Source organism: Fringilla coelebs, assembly GCF_963513975.1.
Source record: "Fringilla coelebs genome assembly, chromosome: 10".
Lineage (NCBI taxonomy): Eukaryota > Metazoa > Chordata > Aves > Passeriformes > Fringillidae > Fringilla > Fringilla coelebs.
In genome coordinates, this window is record NC_140036.1 from 25,472,291 (window position 1) to 25,487,102 (window position 14,812).

At 40.0% G+C, this 14,812-nt stretch overlaps 1 protein-coding gene across 1 annotated transcript; it reads left to right on the forward strand.

Moving 5' to 3' along the window:
* Nucleotides 1-9,332: 9,332 nt before the first annotated feature.
* TM4SF1 (transmembrane 4 L six family member 1) lies at nucleotides 9,333-14,126 on the forward strand (the record flags this gene model as incomplete). Its single annotated transcript, XM_084212289.1, has 5 exons — nucleotides 9,333-9,509; nucleotides 11,257-11,346; nucleotides 11,436-11,584; nucleotides 12,984-13,164; nucleotides 14,112-14,126. The coding sequence occupies 5 exons, from the start codon at nucleotides 9,333-9,335 to the stop codon at nucleotides 14,124-14,126; spliced, it is 612 nt and encodes a 203-aa protein (XP_084068415.1).
* Between the last annotated feature and the right edge of the window lie 686 nt (nucleotides 14,127-14,812).

Sequence of the window (14,812 nt, forward strand, 5' to 3'; positions counted from 1 at the left end):
TCAGCTAAAAATGTTGTTCATTTTTTGTAACATTAGTCCTGGGATTTTTATAGCATTAGTCCATGTGCTACTTAAAAAAATTAAAAGTAGTTAGAAAAAAGAAAATAACTATCGTTAAAGTAGTAAAGCAGTAAAGACCTATTAGAAACAAGTAATCTGTGGATTGTAAATCAGCTAAAAAAGTAAAGAAAGGGAAGAGATGCCCTGATATCTTAACCTAATTTTAAGCAAAACCTGGAAAGTGTTCAATTAAAAAAAATACTGTGTAATGACTGCATGATATTTTCCTCTTGCCTAACAGTAACATGAAATAGTCAGAGAATAGTAAAAATGAAAAAGAGTTGGTTTAAACCTTAGATCTCAATCATCATGATCAGAGAAGCAAACGAATGCTTTGGCACAGCTTGGAGCTCCTGAGTCTCTGTCTCTGAGGGTGTTGGTACCTCCTGGCAGCCGTTCTGTTCAGGAGCTGGTCTCTGTCACATGGGGCAGCACGTGCAGTACCAGCACCATCCCAGCCAACCTTTCTTCCTTGGACCAAGGGCAGAAGAGGGAGTCTGTCTTCAGACAAAGAGGATTGCATCTCTCCCAAGAGCTCCTCTGCTTTCTGTGGCACATGTCCAGGCCCAGAGTTTCTGTTCCCAGCTGAGAGCTCAGCACAGCTGCACGGGTGTGTGTGGAGCAGAGCATGGAAAATGACCCTGCAGCGAAGCTCTCCAAACACCCACCACGCCATTCTGCTTCCCAACGAGCTGGCTGCCAGCAGTGATCTTTCTCTTTAAGGGTTTTGTTTCATTAGTGTGTTTGAAGGGCAGAAATGAAATATTGGAGGCTGATGGGGTTTGCAGTCAGGTTAAATTCAATAAGGTCCATGCTTAGTAAGATCTTGTAGCTAAAAATCATCTTAATGCATAATGACAGCTTTATAAAATGAACCGAGAAAAATCCACGATCACAGTGATTACTTATGCAGAGGTAGAATTACCATGTGTGTAAGTAACAGGCTGTGTTAGTCTGGGTTTGTGTACTTTAGATAGATGTGTTTACTTTAATTTATTGTCCGGATTGTATTTGAACCAAACCAATTATTAGTTATAAAGTTGAAATGTCTTATGGATATAGGCATTATATAACTATTAGAGGACTTTGGCTCTATACAACTATTAGAGGACCTTGGCTTCGTGCAGTATTTTGTCTTTCATATGATAACACCTATAATTTCCAAGTGTCTATCTAAACCTTGGTGTGTCTCTATTGCTTCAGATTATCATAGAAGTATGGAATCAGTTTATTAAAGTCCTCTGGGACCGTTGAGTCCAATGATTCCCCCAGCGCTGCCAAGGCCACCCTAACTGTTTCACCCAAGTGCCACATCTACACAGCTTTTTAATTCCTCTGGGGATGGGAACTCTGCCATAGGGCTGGTCAAATCTTTTGGCTAAGAAATTTTTCCACATATCTCATCTAAACCTCCCTTGGCGCAACATGAGGCCACCACCTTATGGCTTATACTATCAATTTGGAATTGCTCTCCTTAAAGTTCTCCAGTGCTGTGCTAGTGTGAGACATTTAGCCTAATACAGTCCCTTGCTTTAAGAAAGTGAATATGGATTAGGATCCTATTTTTGTCATTTGCCTGTTTGAATATATCCTTTGGTTCCAGTAGGACAGTTCACAATACAGGGGTAAGTTTTGTCTTATAGATATATAGTAGTTAATTTTTAACTGACACAGAACTTTTGTGTGTGGTAAGTTTTATTTTCTGTGTTTCAAGCAGTAGGAAATCTAGCTTTGAAAATGTATTGCCATTAGAATTGAGATTAATTACTTTACTGTGGTGGATCCTCAGGCTAATGCCTTGAGGCCTCCACTCTATTCAAATGCAACCGCAGGGGCTTTGGAATAGGACTGGTTCCAGGTAGCTAAGAACTTAGACCAAAAGTGAGAAAGTACTCACCAATAAAACATGTTCTAGTGTCTGTGAACACTGTTTGAGAACATGATCAGAGGGTCCAAACTATACTGCTCTTACATGACAGGATAGTTAATTTTCAAATTTTTAAAAAGATATATTTTCTATTGATGTTAAGCTCTGCCTGACTAAAGGAACTCGTTTTTTTTCCCACAAAGCCTTCTTAATGCAAAAGGAGAACAGGAATGGAGCTCCAGCCTCTTCTGCCTCTTGTCTCATTCTGCAGAGCAGATGTGAAATTCCAGGAGAGGACAGACTGCCAGGTGAGTGCTGGCCGAGGCGAGGAGGTGAGGGTGATGTGCACCTTTACTAGGCTCAGCCTGTCAGCCTTTTGTCTGTAGTTCACAGTCTGAGTTCCACCTTGTGCCATAGTTCCATGCAGAACTATGCAAATGCAATGCTGGTTAAATTACCCTTGCAGTGCTGTGGCTGTAGCTGAGCCTTTTTTCTTTAAGGCAAGGAAAGATAGAAGTGTCTCTCATGGCTTCTAAGGTACTGGAACTCCTTATCATCAAGATAAAATGACTCCATTAGCCGTGCAAAGTTACATAGCCCTGACAACTTTGTACCCTCTAACCAATGGTGATTACTTTTCCTTTTCCTCTTTTTAAGTATAATTTACAATGTTAAGGATGATCTTTGAGATCTTTGCAAGATGAGCTTGTAAATTTTGGGTCTTCATTTTTTTTTGACAGAAAAGTAGAAATGTCTTATGTTTTTCAGATTACCATTTTATAATCTTAAATAATTAAAAACAAAATCCAGATTCTGTCTTGGCAACATTCATTCATTCATTCATTCATGATCCTAATGTTATCAGGATTGAGTTACTAGCAATAAAATTTAATAGAACCTTCTTGTTAGCATTACTTAGGAATGTACTGTTCAGACACTTGTCATGATTTAACCCAGCCAGCTCAGAGCTGCTTGCTGGCTCTGCCCTCGATGGGATGGGGGTTAATAGTGAGAAAACTGATGGGGGAGGGGGTTGAGATAAAAAGAGTTTAATAATTAAAATAATAATAATAAATCATAATGAAAATTGACTGTAAACTAATTTCTGTTGGTATAATCTTTTTATTCATTGCACATTAATCATAGGCTGGATTAATCAGCAACCTACTTTAAAAGTCTGCATATGAAGAATGCTGTAATGACTTTGTAATTGTAATGATTTCACAGGACGCATCTTAATTTTTCTTGAGGCCTTTGTATGTCTCTACGTAGTGCTTCTTTAGCAACCCTGTGTCTTAATCTTAGAGCAGAGTGTAATTTATCAAAATCCTGGGAGTCAATGGCGTATAACACATAAAAGCCCAGGATGTTTTCCCTGACAGGCAAGTACTATTGTTGACATGGTTGCAGTTTCCTCTGCCTGACAGTGCCTGCCTTTTTGGAGGGAAGTTCCATCTGATTCAGGGCAGATGCTGGGGAAGGACTGTGGTATTTTGATTTTTTGAGGGTTTTTTTTCTTCTCACCTTTAGAGGAAACTTATGGTTTGTTTTGTTTCCTTTTTCTTTGGGCTTATGGAGACCAGAGAGCAGGACTACTTTACTGTAAAAGAAAGTCGGTTTAGTTTCTTTTTTAACTTAACATTTATAAGTTATATATATATATATACAAATATATAAAATACATATATTTGGAAGATCTCTCTTTTGGAGCTAACACCTGAACCAAAAGCCAGCGGTGCTGTCAAAGGCTCAGGGTGTTACTCGGTGGGCACGGTCCCTTCGTTCAGTTCCTCTATATTCCCGTATGAGTGCCTTGGGCCGGGCTCCTGGGCCGCCAGGAGCTGGTACTGAGCATTGTTGTCTTCCACCAAAGGCAGATGCCTCTCACCTGGAGTTGGTGTTTCAGGTGCTGCTGTGGGAGACTTGAGAGCTAGAGGCCCCTGCAGGCAAAGGGCCCCGAATGGGCGCAGCAGAGCCTGTCTGGGGCAGTCTGGTTATCACTGGACGGAGCTGGTGGAATTCCTGGGGCAGTCCATCCCTGGGGCAGTCTGGTTATCACTAGAGAGAGCTGGTGGAATTCCTGGGGCAGTCTGGTTCTCACTAGAGAGAGCTGGCAGAATTCCTGGGGCAGTCCATCCCTGGGGCAGTCTGGTTATCACTAAAGGGAGCTGGTGGAATTCCCGGAGCAGTCTGGTTCTCACTAGAGAGATCTGGTGGAATTCCTGGGGCAGTCTGGTTATCACTGGAGGGAGCTGGTGGAGTTCCTGGGGCAGTCTGGTTATCACTGGAGGGAGCTGGTGGAATTCCTGGGGCAGTCTGGTTCTCACTAGAGGGAGCTGGTGGAATTCCTGGGGCAGTCCATCCCTGGGGCAGTCTGGTTCTCACTAGAGGGAGCTGGTGGAATTCCCGGGCAGTCCATCCCTGGGGCAGTCCATCCATGGGGCAGTCCATCCCTGGGGCAGTCCATCCCTGGGGCAGTCTGGTTCTCACTAGAGGGAGCTGGTGGAATTCCTGGGGCTGTCCATCCCCGGAGCGCTGCAGAAAGTCCCATGGGCAGGACCTGACCCCAGGAGTCTGAGGAGATGGCTGCAGGACAGAATGCTGCTCTGGAATAAATACATCTGTATTTCTGAAACACTAAATACTGTGTTTTGGTACACAAATGACACAGCTACTTTTAGCTGTAATTATAGTACAAAGGAATAGAAAAGTTCTAATTCAGGAAATTAGTATTTCCCCATCCTCCAAGCCAATTGCAGTTCATTAGAAAGGCACCATATCTGTGAGTTTAAAAACCCTTGTGAATGGAGCAGCTGCAGTAGAGTGCTGTATCTTTTACCACATGATAGACATGTCTCGTAGATTTACAGAGCATGCAGTCTCAGTTGTGCTGTTCCAGTAGGTTACCTTAAAAAAGACTAAGAATTAATTAAATCACAATCAGCATTAAATGTTATTTTCTTCTTCTTTTTTCCCTTAAATATTGTTTAGATGAAAAAGGATCCTCTGTACATTAATTTGTTTTTTAATCATGTTTTTAATTGTTTCTTTTAAATTGTTTTTTAAAATATTTTTTAAATAATGTTTTGGGAGTTTTCCTAAAAATTCCATCCTACTAAAAATGTGTGCTGTCTTTGTATAACATTTTTGAGACCCCTTGGAGGAACATGACTGTTAAATAGTTGGGTTCATCATTGACAGCCATTTTAAGGAACATCTTGTACCAAAGATTCTGTGTGCTGATTGTATATTGTTAAATGGATTTCAGAATTCCAATTTGAATGATGATAGCAAGGATTGATGGAAGGGTGGGATTGCAGTTTAGGAAATCATCTTTTAAGAATCTTGTGATCATGTCTGATTTGCTTTTCTGGTTGTGATGTCTGATTCAACTGCTACTGATGCTGAAAGATAGGCAAGTAAAGACAACATGCAGGAATATCAGTCATGCTAATGTGAAAGACATATTAAATTTAAACATTCATTTCCCATCCTGCTGCTATGGAATCAATATGTAGACTGTTCCCAGTCAAAACAACAGTTGTAGTATTGTTCAGCAGGTATAATTAAAACATTTAATTGACATGAACTTACTAATGGCTAATTCCAGATGCAAGACTGCATGAGCAATGTATGAAGTATATGCTAAGGAAAAAAACAGGCAAATAATTTGGTGCTTTTCAATTTTCTTTCCTTTTTTTGAGCTTATAGATCTAAAATACATGGTATGATAGAGGTCATCTTTTTGGTTTTTTTCTTCTGGATTAGAAGTTCACTACCGACAGGATCACTTCATGAAAAACACAAATGTAATTAATGACTGGCTTTTGCACCACAAGACCCAAAGCCATAACGCTGGTAATTTTTGTTCCATGTTTCCAATGTCTGTTTTTTGTGGTTGCTGCAGGAGAGGGGAGACATCAGTGGCACACTGCGAGCTGTAAGACCATCTGTTCCTTGTTCTGTGCTATGCAGACTTTGTATGCTCAGCTGATGCCAGTCTTCTGATCCATACAAACACACAATGTAGAAGAGAGGATGCTTATAGTACAGTGATGCTAATGCCTCATGCTTGTTTAACTTTTGCAAGAGCATCACACTTTTAGGGATAGACTAGAAATATAAAATGCAAACCTGTGGGTAAATAGTACAGTCCAAGGGAAAGAAACTTTTGCTGGCCATTTTGCAAGGCCAAGGTTTCACCTACAGGCTGTTGCAGAAATAGAAAAAGGATTTGTTTGTCCTATGTCCTACTTTTATCATAATAACATTGTTGGAAGAATTAATGAATGCAGGCTACAGCATGGTTTTTGTATGTCACCAGAAAACAGTGTTTGAAGTGGTTTATTTGATTGTGGTATTGCAAGTCCAGGGTCAGTAATAGTTGTTCTTAAGTAAGTTTTATGGGTTCTTCTTTAAAGAGAGGGATTTCTGTACACTCATTCAGTGGTAGCTCTGCCCTGATTGTAAGCTTTCCAGGCTCCAAACTGGTAGGTTAAATGGAAAATCTACTTTTGTTGCATAGCTGCTGACTCCTTCTTAGGTCCACATTATTACTAATAAACAAAATGTTCTCTGTATGTGTCAGTGGGTGTTGTTACATAGAAGTGTGAGCACTCACTCCACGCTGACTTCTGTGGTTCAGATCAGTTTTCTGTCTCAGAGTGGTGACAGAGATAGCAAGCAAGCACGTGCATGTGTGTTACAGCTGTGTCAGGAGCAATTGCTCTCATAACAATAGATAGTTGCTTGTACTCATAAGTAACTCATTAGTTCATCTGAGGACTTGTGATCTAATTAATAAAAGTTAATCTGGAGACTTTCTTCTGTCTGTGGCCAGGAGACCATAGGCACCAAGGGCTTCAGGATGAGCAGTTTCCTCTTGTGACTGTCCAGGTCAAGTTTGTCAACCAATGTAGGCTTGAGAGGTGGTGAGGACAGTTACAGCTGCATCACGGTGTTTTTGTGGGTGATTACTGGAAAATATGGGTAATGCACCATTTGAACATTGAGAAATGGATGGCAGCATGGATGGGTCAAAGGGAGCTGGAGTTGTCCTGAGGTCCCCAGGAGCTCTGTCTGCACAGGTGACCACACATTCCCACTGTGTTCCCAACAATTGTCTGAGCCAGCGCTGGCCTCCATGAGCAGCAACCTATTAAACAGTTAAAGACCAAAGGAGAACAGCTTACAGAAGAATACAAGTGGGAAGTAATAACCTGTGTAAATACATACGTTGTGTTGCCCAGTCTTTCCAAATGAGTCTGTGAAGCCCATGCCATTATTTCCTTTGCTGTGTCTCACCTGCAGATGCCATGCAGTTACCACATCCTGTCAGTGCTTCCATGAGAGTCACTTTCCTCCATTAACTTTTTTCTGATGGTGCGTGGGACCACCAGAAATTCTGCAAAGAAAAGTTATATTCTGGTTAAACTTTCTAGTAGAAGTTGTACCATAGGATGTCCAAATGGCGGTGGCATTAGTGAAGCCCCCTTGATTCCCACCTGACCAGATCTTTCAATGTAAAAAAATTGTATTTGCATCAAATACCGTGTTTGTTTTGTTTCTTTCTTTCTTCACACTGTTTTCAAGGTCATTGGAAGATATTTTAAATATAGAATTGATTTTAAATTCAGGGTGTTCTTGATGATGTAATTTTTTAAAAATGAAGTAATTAGAAAACCATTTTATAAGTTGTAAATAGAACAAATTTACAAGTTTTCAAATATATGATTAGGGCTAGGGTTTTAAATCCATGTCCCACAGGCAATATGTTGGTGTGGTTGTTGAGGTGGGGGGAAGGGTATTGGGTTGTGAGTTTTGGGGAAGGAGTGGTTTGGGCTTTTAGCCCAACAAAATAAAGGAAGTTTTCAGTTGAGCATCTGTCTTCTTCTGCAGAGGAAACTTGGAGAATAATGTTTAGGGTTGTTTTAGTCATTAGAGGTGAAGCACACAATAATGGCCAGCCTATGTTTGTACAATTGGAGGATATTTCTCATAATGAAGGAAATCCCAAGGTCAGCATCTACAATACCCGGAGAAGTTACATCACGAAGCCACAGCTGCACCAGCCTGCTCTCTTCCCTTACTTCACCCCTCACCCTTTATTTTTGCACACTCTCAGCATAGGCGTTGCACACATCTCTTGCAAAAATACCATGGTTTTGACTCGGACTTGTGTCTACCGTGTTATTTAGCTATTAAACACAGCCTACCACCTTCAAAAACGAAACCTGAATGGTTTTTTTAAAGTTTCATTATAGTCTTCTAATATCCTGTACATTCCCAAACTCCATTTGCCTAGCTTCTGGTTTTGCAATGAGACTTGCATTGTAGCGCGATGATGGCAGCAGCAGCAGCAGCACCTAGATCCAGTTTGGGCCTGTGCATTTTAGTTACCTCCTGTCGTGTGATGGCAGAAGGCATGGCAGCTCACACCTCTGTGTTGAGCTGTGTCTGAAGAAAAAGGCTCTGGGCTATTTTAGATAAAGGCTAGATCTCAATTTTTATAGTGCACTTTGTGTCTCCATTAACTCTGGAAATTAATGTTACTGGTACATAAAACACAATTTGGAAACCTTGGATATAATTTGTTTCTTTCTTGGCATTTTTCTTTTTGTGTGTGTTTCTATACATGATATTTCAGTGCAAGGACTCTCTTTTATAATCCTTTTTTTAAGCAGTATTTTTCATGAGTGTTTGCTTGGTTTAGCTGTTACCAAACCATTTACTAATTGACTGTTAATCTAAAATCAGCTTGTCTTATAATGGAAAGAACAAGGACAATCCTAAAAAGCTTACCTGTTCCTTTTATTTGTTTTCCAACCTCCTGGTGAGGTTTTCTGTTGTTCCATCAACAGGATAGCAAAGTGGGAGGTTGTTCTACATACTTCTCATTGCCGTAGACCTTTCTGTTCATACCCAAAACTCTGACTCAGTGCTGTTGAAGCCAGCCAAGTCTCTCCCTGGCTTCAGGTTGTTCTGAATCAGCCTATAAACCCGAAATTCAAAGCTGCTTCTAACAAAGAAAACAAAACATTTTTCCTTCACTTCCTAACAGAACTTGTGGTTTAAGCCTGTTGTTCACATCTAATCATGTTCACCAGTGATTAATCCAAGCAGCATATGTTTTTGTGAAATCACCTAGTGTTCACTATTTCCTTCATTGCATTTGGTTCATCTACAATTAATGCATTTTAAAAGGGCGGTGGTGTTCTGCCATCCCTGCCCTCTCACTCTGCAATTGGGAATGGTGGTTAGGAAGGGTTGTAAACGTCATCTAGGTAGTTGGGTAACCCCTGCTATTTAAGGAGGTGAGAATAAACACTGATCTTCTTTTAGGTGTGGACAGGTGTGAGATAGGTTGAATCGGACAAGTAGAAGGAGGATTTTTAAAGTTGAAAACATGTGTTTTGGAAGGTGTGCTAGATGTGTTGGTTATAAGCTGCTCATCCTTGCCCTCCTCTGCATTGTGGCCAACACTTTACTTTATTTTCCCAATGGTGAAACAAGATTTGCTTCAGAGCATCACCTCAGCAGATATGTGGAGTGCCTTCATGGCATTCTAGGCGGAGGCTTTCTGGTAAGTAATAACCTAGTGTCTTCTTTCAAGTTTATTTTGGAGGTACTTGGTACTGCTCTTTCTCTACTGGTTACCTGAATTTATTAATCAAATATCTTTGTCAATAGGTGTCTCTGTAGTTATATTAAAAAAAGAGCTATATTATCCCATAGCTATAATTAATTATTATTGATTGTCTTATCTACGACATTATGTCACTTTAAAGCTGAAAAAATCAAAGGGTCAGGGGCACAAAATCCAAATGCAAAAGTAAAACCAAGCCTCTCAGCAGGTCACAGTTTGCATAAAGGGTTAAATCTTAAATTTTTGTTATATTATTGAACTACTTTCCTTTTAAATGTCCCTAAATAATGAACATTTAGATACAATTACTTAATTTCTGTTATCTGACATGCTGACAGGTATTTCTCTGCCTTAGCTGTTTATTCAGAGGAATTGAGTGGTAGTTGTCAAAGCTTTTGAGTAACAGGATGCAAGGACTAAGTGTGTTCATTACAGGATGAAATTAATCTCAAGCTCTTATTTTCCATCTTTTCAGTTTTGTGGACCACACTGCAGCATACTGTAGGCTTCCTTTTTCATCTTCTTTTAGAAGTCCTCTTAGAAATAGGTTATAGGTCCCTCCCAATTCTTAAGACTCTATGATTTTATGATCTCAGGGTGTCTGCAAATCACAGGTTGAAAACAATTGCATGCTAAGGTGTTTTGTGTTATGAGAGGTGCTTACAGCTGTATTACAGTCCCATTGGGACCTAGAGTGGGATTTGGAAAGACTGGGCTCTACACACAGAATAATACAAATGGAACCAATGGAACTTCTCCTGCAGTGCACTTGAACAACCTCCTCTGGACCTGAAGCATTGGGGTCAGCATCGGGTTTGAGTAAGGGTTTGACAAGTATGAGTCTGTTCAACAGGATACTTATTATTCTAGTTTCATGTTAAGTAGGTCTGTGGCATTCGCAAATAACTCTCTACCCTTTCTTTATTTTTTTTCTGGAGTTCTCTTGGGTGCAGATTCTTAAGTGGACACTGTTAAGTGCTATTATTGCTGGTGGGAGGATCCTCTTTTTAATCAGCTCCTTCTTATTCATTCAGCTCCTTCAGTTCATTCTTGATTTTATGCTAAAAACTCTGGATGGTTTATGCTTTTCATGGATAGCTTCCACTTTGCTACTTTGCATTTCTGTCACTGGGAACTGGTGGTGAAATCTTGGAAAAAAGTAGATGTCTATAATGAGATGTTTGTCTGAATTGAGCAAAATGTTACTAGACTTTCTACTCTAGTCAGACTGGTTTGTCACGCAGGTAACAATGATTGCTCTTAAGTAACAAGTATAATGGCAGCAGCTGTTTATCAAAAACTTTATTTTGTAGTCCTCATTGGAATAAAGTTAATGCCCTTTTTTCTTTTTTTCTCTTTTTGCAAAGCATTTTATTTGCAAATACAGCCTTTAATGAAAAGAGAAATTTTTAAAGCTGAAATACTTTAAATGTAGCAATACCCCAACCGTCTCTTTTCTGTGCTTAAGTAAAATATTGCCACAGTGGCAATAGAAATATACCCATCCTGGGTTTGGTGATGTGAGTAGTGAGATGCCTGCTGTGTTAAATAGGAGTAAAGCTGAATGACCTGCACAGCTGACTGCCAAGAAACAACATAAATGAATGCAGTTTGAAGACTGTATTATATCTGCCCTCTCTGTGCAACCAAAAGGAACAGTGTGGGTTTTTTGCTCCATACCCAGGTACTCATTCCAGCTGCAGTGTTCATTGGGCTTCACGATGACGACTGCTGTGGGTGCTTTGGCCACGAGGGCTGTGGAAAGAGCTGTGCGGTAAGTGAGCCTGTGCATCCCAGTCCCAGGTCATCCCAAAGACAAGGCAATGGCTGTGCTCAAAGTTCATGTTCATGTCTGCTCTGCAGATGCTGTCCTCAGTTCTGGCAGCCTTTGTTGGGATCCTTGGCTCTGGATACTGTATAATCATTTCAGCGCTGGGCTTGTCTCAAGGACCGTATTGCCGTACCCACCTAGAAAGAAACTGGATCTATCCTTTCACTGACTCCTCTGGAGGGTAAGTCACCTGTTCGTGAGGATGTTCTCTCTTCCCAATGTACACATGGACTTTACTCCAGTACCTTTCATCAATGTTCAGTAACCATATACCAAAATCTATTCATAACTATCCATAACAAATCTATCCTTCCCAATTAGAACTTAACAAATGGCATCAATTACCCTTGCTGCCAGAGTATGAAACCAAAGCCATAAAGAAATATATAGGTGATTAAATCTATACATCATATATTGTTCATGTCCATGAACATCTCTAACAAAACATAAAGATTTAGGACTTTGAAGGATTTACAAACCAGGAACAGTGGTTGTTAAGATATTTGTCTTATCATTTATGTAAGAATCTGTTTTGTCAGTCTTGCTTCTGAAGCTGCTTTGCACCAGCATAAAGTGGCACAATGCCTACATGAGTGACAATGGCATAGAATCTCATGAATGAAACTTGAGAAGATTTATAAGAATCTTCGTACACTGCAGGGCAGAGAGGGCAAGAAGCTCCTAAATATCCCTAATTAAGGTTCTCCTGCAAAAAAAGTCTGAGTGTGCTATTCTCCATTAATGCACATAAATCCTGATGTGGTTCATATCACGGCATGCATTTAAAGTGTCAGTATGGCTGGCAACATCAAGGGTGTATCTAGCAACAGCTTATGGCTGATGCCAGACTAGAGACAGTTGGAGTACTAAGAAACCACATAAAACTCTTTGCAGCAGAGTTTGAATTTTATATTTCACTTGTATCTCTTGTATATCTTGTATTTCACTTGTATCATTCCTCCTTCTCCATCCTCCTGACTGTGACTGAGTGTAGAAGAACTAGTTTAAGTCCTTGGTGAAGGCAAGTGCTGATGTTCTCAAGATGTGAGTGGGCAGTAACAGCTGAAATGCTGCAGTACGTCACCAAATTTGTTCTGTGTTTGGCTCATCCAAGGAAGCATATGAGGGCCCAAAGACAGCAACACAGGAGAGAAAGTGAGCCATTTGCCTCAGATCAGTGATGGCTATCTTTAGAAAAAATGCCCAATCCTGCAAAGCTCTTGTGATTGTTTTGAGAAAAACCTTTGCTCTTTCAGCTGTCTTGAGTTTGTGCCTCACTTTAACCAGCAATAGGAAATTCTGCCTTTATAGTTTAGATTATTTTTTTTAAAAAGAAATTAAGACTTAGAAATGTGTGGTTGATATTTCAACATCTTCCGAAACCAAAGAAACCTTGCATGGAGTAAACCATTGCTTTTCCTATTCCCTTAAGAATCTATTTCTAAGGGAACCTAACCTATTAGGACTCCATAGAGTGAATATTCTCAATGCAGTTACAGACTAGACATAATTTGCTTTTAGTATGTGGCAAGTATCCTCCTCTGACACAATGTTAATATGCTCTTAATTGCTGTGTACAGGTACTTGTTTGAGTATAACAAGTGGTCTGAATGCCAGGAACCTCAAAACATCGTGCAGTGGAATGTCACTCTCTTTTCCATCCTCCTTGTTTTGGGAGGAATAGAATTCATTCTGTGCTTCATACAGATAATCAATGGCATTCTTGGAGGACTGTGTGGGTTGCGCTGCAGTCATGAGGAGGTAAGTAGTTTGCAGATATACCCATGCTTCTCAGATGAAGATGTAACTTCTTACTTATACCACTGTGGAGTTTTATCAGCAGTTGCTTTATAGGTATTCTTAAGCAACAGTTCCCTGTACAGCTGTTCCTATAGCCCTGTTGTGATTAGAATTGTCACGTAGTGTTTGATCGCATGCTTTCAGCTGACTCCTCAGCTGCCACAGTAATGTTAATCTGCCTGAGACCTAAGAGCTAGAGGGCTTTTGTCTCTTCAGTGACACATGTGACCCTCATCACACTGCAGAGGTGATATAGCTGAGATACAGATCTCCTGGTGTTTGTGGTCTTTGCCTAAACCATTGTGGCACTGTGTGGTGCTCGTTCTTACTATATTGTATAAGCCTTGGCTCTTCCACAGCAGCTCATCAGCTACTGACAATATGCCGCATATAATGAAAACTGCAGCATCCCAGCCTTGCATAGTGGAAGTAAGATAAGACAAATAATTAAATTGCAAATAGCTAACAAAATCTGCAGGCAGATCTGGAAGGTTTTTGAAGGTGGATTTTTTTTTTTTTTTTTTTTTTTTTTTTGAGTGAGGAAAGGAAATTTTCTCCAAATTCTTTAAAGCCTTGTTAAATAGTTTGGACATATTCCAAAATCAGTATCAGAATGCTAGTGTTGAAATACCCATGGTTTAAAGTGTGAACTAGATATAATTTATCATTTATATCACACACTATAGGTAAGCATGCGTTTCACATTTTTAATTGACACAGTTGAGTGCTGGGGCTCTTTCAAAGCTATTGCAGCTTTCTTCCTCCTGTCTTCCTTGCTCTAACTCCACTATAGAAGAGCTATGCTATGGTTTTCTAAATGTGCTCAGGTTAATTTTTGCATTTTTAGTTGGATACAATATAAGCATTCTTTCCCTTAATATGTTTCTTTCTTTTTGTTCCCCCCACAGACATATGTTTGCTAGAAACCTGACAATGTATGACATCGGTGCATGTGTGTACTGTAATGGATATACTGTGGATTTTTTTTTTTAATATTCCAGGCAAACTGAAATACCCATTGTTGTCAAATTGTGCAAACTGTTGACATGAATTTAAGTGACTTGGGGCCTTTGTTGTTGGAGTCATATGCAGGTTTTCCCCTAACCTGCCTGAACTGAAAGGCAAAATGTATCCTGAATATCTTTTGTTCATTTCATCTTGGTACAGGCAACTGCCTTGACACGTGTCACTAAAGTGGCTTTATTTATTTTTCTCTTTCTACTGACACAACAGCTCTGTACTTTGTCCTGTTTTCCCAATAAAGTTTCTTTTTCATTCCAATCTTGGAATGAACACAAACCAAATCCAGCCTGGCCTGGATAAAAGCTTTTGGTCAGCTGGACCAAAACCAAAGCAGCAGTAAAATGTGGATGATTGAGGGCTTTTCAGGACTTTTCTGAACTTCCCCTGTATTTCACAAATAAAGATTTGTATTAAAAATACCCAGGAGGTGTCAGTGATTCCTTCCCTGCCCATGTTGAAACACTGCTTGCCTGGTCTTGGAGTAAAGGACAGCGATGGCATGAGAACACGGATTTAATGCAGTCAGATTATAACCTGTTTTTCCTCTCCAGCAGGTTCTGCCACAGTGGGAGCTGCTTCCTTGCTT